Source organism: Andrena cerasifolii, chromosome 15 (genome assembly GCF_050908995.1).
Source record: "Andrena cerasifolii isolate SP2316 chromosome 15, iyAndCera1_principal, whole genome shotgun sequence".
Taxonomy (NCBI): domain Eukaryota; kingdom Metazoa; phylum Arthropoda; class Insecta; order Hymenoptera; family Andrenidae; genus Andrena; species Andrena cerasifolii.
In genome coordinates this window covers 2135301-2149368 of record NC_135132.1, presented here as the reverse complement: position 1 = coordinate 2149368, position 14068 = coordinate 2135301, and the positions used below count along the sequence as shown (strand labels likewise).

Here is a 14068-nt window from a genome sequence, read left to right as displayed (position 1 = left end):
AGTCCCGGATTGGTTCGGATTTTAAGCTACCCGAATATTCAAGTACTCGTACAGCTCTACAGAGCATCGGGGTTTTCGGAAGTACAACCCAGAGCCATACAACGGAGCGTTGTACAACTTCGCTTAGGATGCAACGAATCTTCGCTATCTTCTAATTCCTTAATAAATTATTTACGGACGTGGATTTAATATGCGAAGTGTACTGGATATATGTAGCTTCGAATCAAAGTAATAGCATGGACAATTTTGAATATCTCAGGAACAATGAGTTTTAGGATTAATGTACCTTAGTATTTTTATACTCAAAATTCTATCGAACTGGATTATAATAAACGGACATAATTTTATTATAATGTGCCTAACCTACATTACATATACATAATTATACATTATTCTATAAATTTGTAATTATAATTATACCAATTTCTGATCACTCAAAAGTGAAGAACTGATATTAATTGTAGCACAAATAACTGTAAAAATATCTTCTAGAAGCGGCACAAGTGCAGCAGGCATTTTTGAACCTACGATTTGGAAAGTATTTATTCTCTGGTTGAATCGTTCGATATGAACTCTAGCTATTTTCGATGTTACAATTGACTCTGCCTTAGTGCACTGCTTCCTATCTTTTAACAATGATGGTTTTATGTACTTCCCACGATTCACTGCACATATTTCATCAATTAGAAATCCTCTGTCAACCATTATTGCATCACCAGGTTCTAACAATTTTGTTAAATCACTTTGTTGGAATATATTCAGGTCACTTACTATCCCACTGTAAGGTTTACTTATAAATGAAATATTTCCTGCTGGGGTAACTCCTATCATTATCTTGCACGTTTCTTTATTCCTGGAATTCGTCGGTACTTGACAACTCAGATTCGTTGGTTCTTGGATGAATGTCTCAATGTAATCCAGTACCACTCTAACATTCTCAAAACCTTCGAAAGATTCAGGCAAATTCTTGGCAATATCTTCTTTCGTTGGCCAGCGAATCGCCACTTTCAAGCACTCACTCAATATCTTCACAGTATCATGAAACACTCGCTCGCAATGCTCCGCTGTGTAAGAGTTAAACAGAATTGCCAAGAAACTGTACGACAAGTTCTGCTTTAACTTTACGTACGTCATAACAACTCTCTCCAGTGTATTCATTCGCACATTGTTTCCTTCAAATTTGGTTCCATGTACAAGCTTTATGATGCCAACGATGGTATTAAGAATATTGAAAGATTCAATTCCTGTGGCAATATTCAATTCACTATCGTTCCTGATAAAATTAATGAATTTCGAATTTATACAATCATTCTGCACTTGTACTTCAGCATCTTTAAATAATGGCACAGTAAAATCTGTGGCTTTCTCTGCGTATACTTCATGTACGTGTTCAAGTATGTGGTTTCCTTCTTCATTTTCATCTACCATACTCATTTCTGTTTTTATGTTTTGTTCTGTTTTAATCATTTGCATTTCCACTTCTACATTTTCTCTCCTTTTTATCCGTCTTTCGATCCTTACTTTATTAGCTGCAATGTGTACTTCGTTTGTGCTACTGCTTGGCAAGTTGCACGATGGGATAGCAATTTTTTTTAAATTTTTCTGTTTCGACGCGGCATCTATATAGAATGAAAATAATATAAATGAACCATTTATTTGCATTTAACATATGGTACTTATGCATGTATATATTTACACCTTAGCCATAGGTTTACCCTCGCTTCTTTCTATGTCGATTACCTGGCAGTATGTAATCTTGTTTCTTAAAATGCAGTGAGCACACTTTCATACTTGGAGTAATTTCACAAATTTTGAATGCAATTTTCCATGCTTTTAAACGGTCGATTTTCTCCACATTGCCAAATACATTTTTCTTGTACACAAAGCGTTCATTTGGCTGTGGAAAGCAATGAAACCGTACATTGGAATTTTTATTTGCTCTGCTCTCGCATCCTCTTACTGCACACTTAATTCTGCTTTTTGATTTAGAACGCGGAGAAAAAAACCCCACCTCCATGTCAATAAATAATATATGTATAGGGAACTTAAGCTTTAACGACCTCCAATGCAACGGCACGAGATCGGGCAGGGATTGATGTAAAATATAAATGATCTGTATCCAGCGTTGTGGGAGTTTTGGCCGGTTGAGAGCGGAGGAAGTTACGCTTACGCACTCCCACGCATGCGGGTGATGACGCCGCAACGTCGAACCAATCAACGCCAAGATGGGAAACGAAGTGGCGCCACTGTGAAGCCAAGTGAGGCCGCAGCCAACCAGCGTTAACAACCTAGTGATCCTCGAGGGAGTGATCTGAACAACGTGTATCGTCGCTGATTGGTTGCCGCCATTTTGGAGCAAAAGCGGAAGTAGACAGAAAAAGAAACTGTAAAAAAGAAAGAGACAAAAATACTGCTAGAAAGAGACAGAAATACTGACAGAAAGAGAGAGATAAATACTGATAGAAAGAGATAGATATGTTTATTTCCGGTTTTACTGCAAGATGGCTGCGGTTATACCGATCACTCCCTAGAGCAGGTCTTCCCAAGTAGGGGAAATGCACTCCTAAAACAGATGTTTGATGACTTAAAAATAGTAGGAAAAATTAAAATTTAAACTAGCATTTCAAAATGACGTAAAAAGAATTACAAAAAATGTATTACGTACATTATTAAATTAAAATTTAAACTAGTTAAAATTTAAACTAGTTTATACATTGTTAAATTAAAATTTAAACTAGTTAAAATTTAAACTAGTTTATACATTGTTAAATTAAAATTTAAACTAGTTTAAATTTTAACTAGTTTAAATTTTAATTTAACAATGTATATAATACATTTTTTGTAATTCTTTTTACGTCATTTTGAAATGCTAGTTTAAATTTTAATTTAACAATGTATGTAATACATTTTTTGTAATTCTTTTTACGTCATTTTGAAATGCTAGTTTAAATTTTAATTTTTCCTACTATTTTTAAGTCATTATGAAATTTCCTATAAAAATTTGACACATTTGGTACTTTCGCCCTAAAGCGCCCAACATGCTTCCCAGCGACGTTACTGTCTCCTCGGAGAGAGGGTTGTAGGAGTCGTCCCACCTTAGCTGAAGGCGCACCGGTGGAGGGAGAACCGAAACATCTGTTTTAGGAGTGCATTTCCCCTACTTGGGAAGGCCTGCCCTAGAGGATCACTATAGCAACCGATTCCCTGGCGACGCTGGTTGGCCGCGTCCTCACTTGGCTTGACGGTGGCGCCGTTTCGTTTCCCACCTTGGCGTTGATTGGTTTGACGTCGCGGCGTCATCACGCGCATGCGTGGACGTGCGTAACTTCCCCCACTCTCAACCGACCAAAATACCTTTCCCCACACGCTGTCTGTATCCAACGAGCGTATCTACTTTTCGCCACCAGATGTCATGGTGACGGATATCAGATCTGAATATGTACCTCGTCTGTGGTGTTGCGCTATCGCTTCATCGTGGCTGGGAATTTGCATGTAATCGATATGTACGCAGGAGCGAGATTTGAAACGGAAGACGAGGAAGAGTTTATTGTCAGGACTCATAAATACGTAGAGCGCGTTGTGTTTCCCGAGGGTTTTTCCGTGCTAGTTTTTGAACGTGACCTTACAATGCTGGTAGCTGATGCTTGAACTCAGAAGGTGTGCGAGAACCTGGGATTGCATTCAATAGCTTTCAAGGATTTCCTCAAAAGGATTTCCATACGAAACAATCAATACCGTAAATTCGAATTTCTGACATATAAATTCATTATTATTTTTTCATTTGGTAGGACAAGAAGTATGAACAAACAGATAAAAAAAACTCAACAAAGAGGTACACATTCATTATTCATTTTGTATAATGCATGGGCATTAATGAGTTGCACGATTGCAGCTTGCATAACATCCTGTTTTGACATATATTATAGAGCATGTATAAAGAGTTCGACGTCTAGTTTGTCGTAATGAACACAAATTGCATCGTCGGTTTTTATCCAGTAATTTTGGAAAATGACCGAGAGGGGGGGGGAGTCGAGAGGGTTTTGGCAGATGAGAAGTTGAGTCATTTGGATCAAGATTCAGTAAAGCTCTAAGCACTTGTAAACTAAATGAGGGAAAGGATATACGTTCATTATTCATTTTGTATAATGCATGGGGATTAGTGAGTTGCACGACTGCAGCTCGCATAATAAATAGTAAAATCAAAAAACTAAAAAAACAAATCCAAAAATAACACAAAAACCCCAAAAACAAAAAAAGAGCTAAAAAACTTTCTACGTCCACGTCGTTTGCTCTGGGTAACGCCAATGGAAAGAATAATATATGAATGTAACTGCTGTTATTCATTTAGGCTTGTTTAGGTTGGCAACACTGTTTCTGCGTAAAATTTCGTTTCTCTGACCATAGAATCGTGATTAGCGATATCAAAAACCCTTAGAAACATTAGTCCAAATTTTTAAATTTTCAATGGCCATTATTATAGTGGCCAGCCCGGCCCTCTAAAGGTTAAGGTGCGCTCAGACCAAACGAACGAATGCTCGTTCGCTCCCCAATTCGACAAAATCTAAGTGATGAAGAGTTGCAAGTGAAGATTGCCGTTTATACTAAATGTGCACGAATTTTGTCGAAATGGCGGGCGAATGAGCATTCCTTCGTTTGGTCTAAACGCACCTTTATATGAGCAGCATCAAATGTTGTGGGATACGCGAGATATCGACTGATATCGACTACAAAAATCACGAAAAGAAAAATACAATAATTAGCAAAATTGGGGCGAAGTTTGAAAGCCCCGCAGAAGAAATTCAACGGAAAATTCATAATTTCAGAAATCAGGTAAGTGAAGTATGACAAAGTACGTAAGATTAAAATAAATATTATTGGAATATCGAAATTACAGATGTCACAGGAATTAAGAAAAAAATACAAAGAAAAGAAAAAGGGGAACAAGAGGTTCTTTCACATTAAGTGTTTATGAAAATATATTAGTAGTGAAAATTGAACATAAAAAATGCAATATTACATTTATACAAACGGAATAGATCTTGAAATTTTCAAATATTCGCGCGCGTGTATATACTCGAGCGATAAGGGATTTGAAGGGAAGACGGCGCAGGCGGGGCCCCACAAAATTACTGACAATGAGAGCTGCTGAGTATATGTAGAGTAGGGTGGGGCTAAAAGTCCGGCGGGTAAAAAGTCCTGAATTCAAAATCTTTATTCCTAAGCAATGTATTGAGTTTCGCAGTATACTAAGTAAAAGGCGAGAAGAAACGGAGGTGACTACAGAGTCGCCAGTCGCTCCTGGACGTTCGTGCGAATTACACGACGCCTTCGTTATTTTATGTATCGAAAACCAAAAGAAATACGTCGTCTTTATTGTTTCATACGAAGTAAACCACAGTTTAAAATTGTATCAGCCAAGTACGATTGTATGTTCCTCTAATAATGTCTGCATGATATTGTTTATTGCTGAATGATAATATTTTCTGAGCCGTTTATTTTGAAAGTGGCCTAAGTCCATTTGTCAATGGCTTTTTGTTGACTGTAGTAACGCGTGCAACTTGAAGTCAGTATTAAAAATTTCTATATAAAAATTTTTTAAGTCTAAATGGACTTAGGTCACTTTCAAAATAAACGGCTCAATATCGCAGAAACTATAGAGGTACCATTAGGGCAAAAACTCCCTCAGACTGAAAACATATATTTCATTATTTGTTTTCATAATAAGATGGCCAAAATATAAAGAAATGATGCCAAAGCCTTTAAATAGTATTTTTGTTGAGCGATTTTTTTTAGTTTTTAGTTCAAAGTGAACCTTTAACTTATATTTTTATTTTTTGTTAAAGAAGTCATGCTTTCCTTTCAATATTGTATTTATAGGTACCAAAAAGAGTTGGTTTAATAAACATTTGTTGAATTGAAAAGAGTTTTTTACTTATTTAGTTTAATATTACACGAAAAGACATTAGGGACATTTTGCCCCGTGCGTGGGGCAAGAAGTCCATTTCGCATTGACAAACATTTTGTGGTATAACTCAACAGAAAATAATAATATCAATAAACGAACTTCGTGATCGTAAAGCATAATAGTTATAGTCTACACAAAATAACACCAGATATCTCTAGATTGTTATTACTAAATTTTACATAGGTTTGTATGAAAAGCGGGACTTTTAGCCCCACTCTGTCCTACTTTTAAAATAAGCAAATACTTGTAAAAAATATACAGTAGATTTTCCACAAAAAATCCCGAAAATCATGTTTTCACCTGCCAACTATGCATGGCCACTTAATTACCAGAGGCTGCCTTTGGCAGAGACCAGGGGAGGAGAAGAGAGGCGAGACAGGGGACGCTTTATCGGTAGCAGGCTACGCGTAAGCACCATTTAACAAACTCCTAAGAATCCAAGATCCGCTGACAAATCGACGCCAATGTAATTTACTCGCTCAAGAGATTTTACCTCTAACTATTACATAAAAAGGAGCAGCTGTATAAAAACCCGCTTGCTTTGAATGAAGGCCTGATCGATGACATCGACATCGAGACTTCCGCTTAGCAAATCGCTCGTGAACGCTCCAGCATCGTTTCATCACTTATCTCTCGCGTAATTCATCTCGAGGATGAATTACGAATCTGCTCGGTACTTACCAAAGTTTTCAAATGTTCACCGCCGCGAGAAGGCCACGGCATTAACGGGTACAACAGAGCAACAGGGAGCACAGTTGCGGTTAGCGAGAGATAAAAACAGGAGGGAGTCAATTAAACACTACAATATTGTTATGAAATGCAGTCAAATCCTGAATAGCATATTACGATAATACGATGAAAATAGTAATACCATAGCATACCAGGAACAGATGTGCGTGATATTAATAATTAATAGAAGCACCTCGCACACGCGTACTTGTTTTCCTAGAGCTAACGCGTAATTTTCTATTTCGAGCATTTACGCCTTTGCATCTCAGTTAACACAGCCATGTACTAGTAACATCTAGTCCATGTAACATGTGTCCATCCATATGATGCGTCGTTTATGCAAGTTTAGCAGGGCAGTTGGCGATCAGAATTGTACTGATAAACGTCGCGCCCCGTATTGCTCTTCGCAACGAACGAGAACAATGGAGTGCACGTGTGTGACTTTAGTCGTGGGTGCTTTAAGTTTACTGATAATATATTTGCTGAAGACGTACACCTATTGGAAGAGGCGAGGAATCCCGACCGCTAAAGGAATACTACCATTGCTGGGTCATACGTTACCCTTACTGACTGTGAGGTCAAGTTATTTGGACCTGACTATCAAGCTGTACGAAAATTTCAAGAACCGTAGCATGGTTGGATTCTACAAATTCGCAAACCCGGTACTGTTAGTTCGTGAACCACATTTGGTGAAGACCGTCTTGCAGACCAACTTTTCAAGCTTCCACGACAATTCGGTGGCGGTTATACCAGACGTGGATCCTCTATTAGCCACGAATCCGTTTTTCTGTAACGGCGATGCTTGGGTGTCAGGAAGAAAGCGATTGACCTGGGCGTTTTCCAGCATGAGGCTGAAAATCCTTTTCGTGGCTGTCAGTGGAGTGTGCAAGAAATTCCAAGATTTTTTGGACAGGCGGCTGAAGTCGAGTGACAAGTACGAGGTCGAGCTGAAATATCTGTTCTCAAAATTTACGGGCGAAGTTGTGGCGAATGCTGGTTTCGGCATCGAAGGGCACTGCTTCGACGATGAATCGCATCCAATGGCTTTCGACAGAATCGGCGACGAGATTTTCAAGCCAAAAGCCATAAATGCGATATTCCAAACTGTTGTGTTTTTCATGCCCACGTTGAATCACATACTGAGAGTCAGTGTTTTCCCGAAGCGTCTGGAGAAGTTCTTCAGAAATTTAGTCGACGAGTGTCTCGAGGCCAGAAAAAAGGACAGCATGCCGAGGAACGACCTCCTTCAGCTAATGGTGGACCTTGAAAAGACAAATGAAGAGAAACTGAGCAAAGATGTTCTCACTGCTCACATGGCGTCTCTCTACGCCGATGGGTTCGAGACATCCAGCATCACCCTCAGCTTCATTGGCTATCAATTGGCAGCGCACAAAGACGTCCAGGAAAAATTGAGGGCGGAAGTGCAGTCCACGATCGCCAAACACGGCGGTCAATTAACTTTCGAAGGATTAAAAGAAATGAAGTACATGGATCAAGTGATGAACGAGTCGCAAAGGTGTTTCAGCGCTTTTGGCACCATGAGCAAACGCTGCACGGCGGAGTTCGAGCTGGAGGGATCGGATGGGCTGCGTTGCCGCGTGAAACCTGGCACGGAGATCGCTATACCCGTGTGGTCTTTGCATCATGATCCCGAGCACTGGCCTGATCCGGAAGTTTTCGATCCAGATCGATTCAGCGAAGACAGAAAGCAGGACATTCAAAAAATGACCTTCCTTCCTTTCGGGGAGGGACCAAGGATGTGCGTTGGAATGAGAATGGCCCTACTTCAGTTAAAAGCTTGTTTGGCTAGCTTGTTGAATAACTACAGACTAGAACTGTCGCCAAAGACCCAGCTGCCTTTGAAATTGTCACCGGCATATTTCCTATCAGCTCCGGTCGGAGGCTTGTGGGTGTATATATCCAAACTTTGAGCGACATTTGTCACGGTCGTCATACTTATTCTATGCATGTAACGTAGCCAGACTACGGCCTTGTAATATTCATATCACGATTTACGTCGTCGCGTGAAATGCACGATCTTCTATGGAAATAAATGATACGAGGATATCGTTAGCACCTACCCACTCTGCTCTCATCATTAAATATAACAAGTCTAGATTATTAGCACATTAAGATTTAAATTTGTACAGGGTCAATAGAATGTGTTATTGAAATAGCAAATCGCTTTCCCATCCTGAAACTGAAGACTCATCTCTTATGGCACATATATATGCGTACTTGTGTAACGTTCCTAGGCGTGGCGTTAACGCGAGTTACAAGAATTAGAGATTGGTTCGAGTGGCGTGCGATAAAGAAATGAATTTCACGAACAAGAATTCTACTTAACAGTGTTTATTCAAAAGAAACACTTTTAATACACAACATTTGAACATAAATAATAACGCTTTGTTAATATGAAAGAATATAATTATTGTGACTCTTTCGGTTTATATTGGCATTTTCTTATTTCCGCTACGCAATCTGGTGGCGAAAATTAAAGCAGTCTAATCGGGTTAGCTGTCACATGTAATTGCCAGTATTGGGAATTTCGACTGCTTGATGATCGATTTTGTAAAATTTCACAGACTATTTAAGGCTGTCGTCTCATTTTTGTTATGGTCCGAATCGATCGAAGCGTCCCTTGTAAACAGACGGACCCTAATGAAACTACTGCGGTCGATAAAAAGAAGTTGTACGGAGATGAGATCCCCAGGTACTCTGTGTAGACGAATTTTTTATGCATTGTTGCCACATCTTCTGTTCTCTCTGTCTCTCCCGCGCTGTGGCCACATCTCTTTCTATCGAGAAGTCTTGAAGGAATACGGCACGAGAGCTGCGTCTAGCGGCAGAGCCTCGCTGAGCGTAGAGGACAGCAAAAGTGAAAGGTAGAGAGATTGAGTAGTGAAGTTAGGAAACATGTCAATGAAACAATACTAATTTGCGAATCAATATTTTTTATATATACGTAGCAGGATGTAATATTTTGTATAATCAATGTGCAATTGAAGGGTCGGACGCAATCAGGGGATTAGCGCTCGAAAATGGGAAAAATAATTGTCCAAACGCTAAGAAAGATTGGGAAATTAAATGTTATTAAACTGAATTTTAAAAAATATAGTGTTGTAAAGCTCGTCAGGACACATTTTTTCTGTTTACAGTTTGTTTAAAAAAATTTTCATCATCCAAAATCATTATTTCTTTAAATATAAATTGCGATAACTTGAGTAAATATTAAGGGATCGTTATGAGACTTAAAACGTAACTTCAGAAAACTCTAGCGAAGCCGTGAAATGTATGCACAAAACCCTTATGTTAAAAAATGTAATATTTAATTAAAAACTAATACTGTACATAACCCATGTTTTTCAACGTTCGCCATTAAAAAGTTTCGAGGCAATTTTGAGGTACATACAATTTGCAGCGACAAAGTTTTTCCTTAATATACAAGCAAGATTTTCACAAATTTTCACACTGATTAATCAATAATTGTAGAAGATATGGTCTGGGTTAGTTGCGCTTTTTAGCAGTTTTAGTACTCGCGTTGATATAGTTGGTGCCGCGCGGAATTTTTATATATCGCCCTATCTTCTACAATTACTTATGAATCAGTGTGAAAGTTGGTGAAAATTTTGCTTGTATATTAAGGAAAAACTTTGTCGCTAAAAGTTATATGTACCTCAAAATTGCCTCGATACTTTTTAACGGCGAACGTTGAAAAACATGGGTTATGAAATAAACCGATTTATACCATGTTTCAACTCATTTTAATCTGGAAAATCTCAGCAGTATGATACTAAAAATTAACAACATTTAAAAAAAACCCGACTGCTTAAAAAGGGAACTAAAATGACGAAAACAAGACTTAATTCATTTATATATGGTATATTATTTATCATAAATGATTTGATGTAATTACATTCGAACATTACATTACATTCAATATTGTGTATCGCTGTTCGCCCTAATTAGATTCGATAGGCTATTAATAACGCTAACAGTATTCCCCACACGGACAAAGAGAGAAACATTGTATAATTTACAATATACGCTGAAGTTGAAATATCACTATATACGCATGAATTTGCATTGATGATGTCCACCTCTTTTTGTTACCAGCTTGAAACACTTTTAGTCATTGCGGTACATGCTTGTAATTATTTAAATTGTCATCATATTCTTATCCTATTTGTGATAAATAATATACCATGTATAAATAAATTACGTCTCGTTTTTGTCATTTTAGTTCCCCTTTTAAGCAGTCGGGTTTTTAATTTTTTTTTTATTTTTTATTTTTTAGTTATATATAGCAATATTGTATGGCAAGGGCCGTAGCCTATTTAGTTCAAGGAAACATTGTAGTGAGAGATGTTAAAAACTCTCCTCGGATCCAGATCACTACTTACAAGTCCTTCCAATTTTTTTATTTCTATCTCACAATTTTGAAAATTATATATCCTAGGACATTTCTAAAGACACCTCATTTGTCCAAATCGGTGTATCCGTACAGGCTCTAGAGCGTAACATCTGGACAAACAAACATAGCCTGATAAACACAATACTATCCTTTACGTGCCGCAGTCGGGTAAAAACATTACGTTTTACATTTTATTAATACATAATCCACCGCAAGCAACACTATATGCCTTTCGAACCGAGATTAGAAACCGCCGAATAGCCCAAATCCGCAGCTCGAAGAGAGATAACGGATAAACATAATGTATCTTTTATTCTAATTTATCCAGATATTATCTTTGCCTATCTTTGTTCTCCAGCCGCTTCGTCGTGATGCATTCTAGCCTTCCTGACGACAAATAGTAATAGGGGAAATGCGGCAACAACGCGATACGACTCTCGATACGTATCGGCAACTATGTCTTCCCTACATTTATCGGCTAGCTTGGACTTCCACCGGTTCTGATGGTACATGGCGGGAATATACCATTAGCGCCGGGGACGGAGAATCCTTGAAGCATAATTCTGTCATTTCTCGAGTCTGTCTCAGTACACGAGCTATAAATTCACTATTATTTCAACTACGGTGCTTATTAGCGGGCGAAACTTCCGAAAACCGGTCAAACCCGATTGGGCTGAAATTTTGCAAATAGCTTCATTTTGCATAAAAATAACGTTTGCGAGAAGGATTTTTGGCGACTCGAAAATTTTTTTTTTACCATTTCAATGTCATTCTCTATCTTACCGACAGAGTCGAGAATCGGATTCAACAGTTATTCAAACATTCTCTTTATTATTCACTTTATTTTTGCAAAATTTGAGTCAAATTTAATAAGGAGAATGCATTGAAGCTTGGCCCCGTGTAAACTCACATCGGTTCGCTACCATGCTTTACGCGCCCGCGAGCGGGCGCGCGCCCCCCGCCCCAAACTAACCCAAAACCAATACTAATACCCAGTATCAAGCTGATATCTCTTTCTAAGTTGATCTCTGTTTTATAGATTTTAGGAGATTAATAAGGAGAATGCACTGAATAACTGTTGAATCCGATTCTCCGCTCTGTCGGTAAGATAGAGAATGACATTGAAATGGTAAAAAAAAAATTTTCGAGTCGCCAAAAATCCTTCTCGCAAACGTTATTTTTATGCAAAATGAAGCTATTTGCAAAATTTCAGCCCAATCGGGTTTGACCGGTTTTCGGAAGTATAGCCTATTAGCGTTCAATCGCACCAGACTCGCCTGCACGGATGTCTACTGGAGGCAACTATACCCGCAAAAGCTTCTTTCTTGCCGATTCCACGACGTAAGTTGGTTGAAACGGTCTGTTTACTACATCACGTATACTTACACGCTTTTCCTAGCTTGTGTGAGCGTACGCACACATTCAAGGCCCGATGAGACGGCAGCCTGCGAGTGAATTTCGCCCACTTTTTCTCTACTTTGGACACTCATATTATTACATATCAACACAATCTCTTTGAACCATGAGCAGAGCGGGCTGCATTCAACCTTCATCTTTCGAATGAGACCTCGCCCAGCCCAAAATTTGCTCATATATGGACAAACAACGTCAGCGCGCAAACCCATGTTTCGGGCCAGGTTATGTCGGTATAAAGAGCGCTGCATTACCCGTGTCTACCCCCTTAATGACAAAAACATTATTGCACTGTTTCAATACTTGTGTGACACCAGTCCTGTAACGCAATTGACACGATTACAAAGCTTACTTTAGTAGATGGCGCTCTCACAGTATTTCCCAATAAACGAAACAAAATATAAATTGTAACGCTGATCTTTAAATCGGTATAGAAGAATATAGATTTTATCGGTCTTGACCGCGACGCGTGGTCGATATAATAGAACGTAACCTTAACCACAGACGATGTATAGAATAGACCTATCAACCAATGCATTTTTCAGTCACGGTTTGTGGGGTCCTAGCTCAGACCAGGTATAGGATAAACCTACCACGCAATGTAATTTTGTGTCACACACTCGGGGGGCTCGCGAGCTCCCTTACCATTTTCACGTCACACCCAGCGTTATCGATTCAGTCAAAAATAAGATTACAATGCTACGAGTGGTAGGAATTAAAATTAAATGTTATCGGAAACATTTGAAATCCATTAAAACAAAAATTAAAACCGGCTTAAATAAAAATAAAAATACACTAAAATGTAAAAAATAATGTAATCTCTTATTTAATCTACGACTCTCATATTTTGTAAGTCGGCGCCAGATTTACACAGTGCAAATGATGATACGTCGACTTAAAAAATATGAGAGTGTGGATTAAATAAGAGATTAAATTACTTTTTACATTTTAGTGTATTTTTATTTTTTTTAAGTCGGTTCTAAATTTTTTTTCAGTTTTATATATATTGACACAACATGCTTAGGAGATATGCTTGTACAATATGTAAATAGTCTTTATTATTAACCAGAACTGGCAAAGTGTTGGACTAATATTGATGCAGTGTAGAATGGGACCACCGCCCTCTTTCGAATAAAAAAAAGATCATCAAAATCGGTCCATATGCTGAGGAGTTATGCGGTGACACACATAAAAAAAAAATAAAAAAAATACATACGGGTCGAATCTGTAAACTCCTCCTTGTTGAAGTCGGTTAAAACCGGCCTGAATGCTTACGATTAATTTCAAGAAACATGTTGCATAATTCCCTTTAGTAATAGATTTTGATGGAAGCACAATTTGCACTTATTTCCATAAATTTCCATCACAAATATTATATAATTACAACCGCGTAATAAACATTTGTACAGTCTCTTATTGCTAGTTATATGTACACGGAAAATTGAATTGTAGTCCTAAGCGGGAAAAAAGTTGTTTTATTGGATTCTTTATATTTAGTGGGATTCTTACTAGGGACCTATAGCCATCATTAATTCTTTTATATTTCC

General features: G+C 38.1%; 2 protein-coding genes across 2 annotated transcripts; one reads left to right on the top strand and one right to left on the bottom strand.

Annotated features, from left to right (window-relative positions):
• Positions 1-336: 336 nt before the first annotated feature.
• LOC143377418 (uncharacterized) lies at positions 337-2143 on the bottom strand. The gene is made up of 2 exons (XM_076828645.1): positions 1741-2143; positions 337-1619 (listed from the first exon to the last, which is right to left on the bottom strand). Exons 1-2 carry the CDS (start codon positions 2015-2017, stop codon positions 415-417), a joined length of 1482 nt encoding a protein of 493 aa, XP_076684760.1. The 5' UTR covers positions 2018-2143; the 3' UTR covers positions 337-414.
• Positions 2144-7045: 4902 nt separating this feature from the next.
• On the top strand, positions 7046-10912 carry LOC143376753 (cytochrome P450 9e2-like). Its single transcript, XM_076827393.1, has one exon. It carries the CDS (start codon positions 7117-7119, stop codon positions 8623-8625), a length of 1509 nt encoding a protein of 502 aa, XP_076683508.1. The 5' UTR covers positions 7046-7116; the 3' UTR covers positions 8626-10912.
• The last annotated feature ends 3156 nt before the right edge of the window (positions 10913-14068 follow it).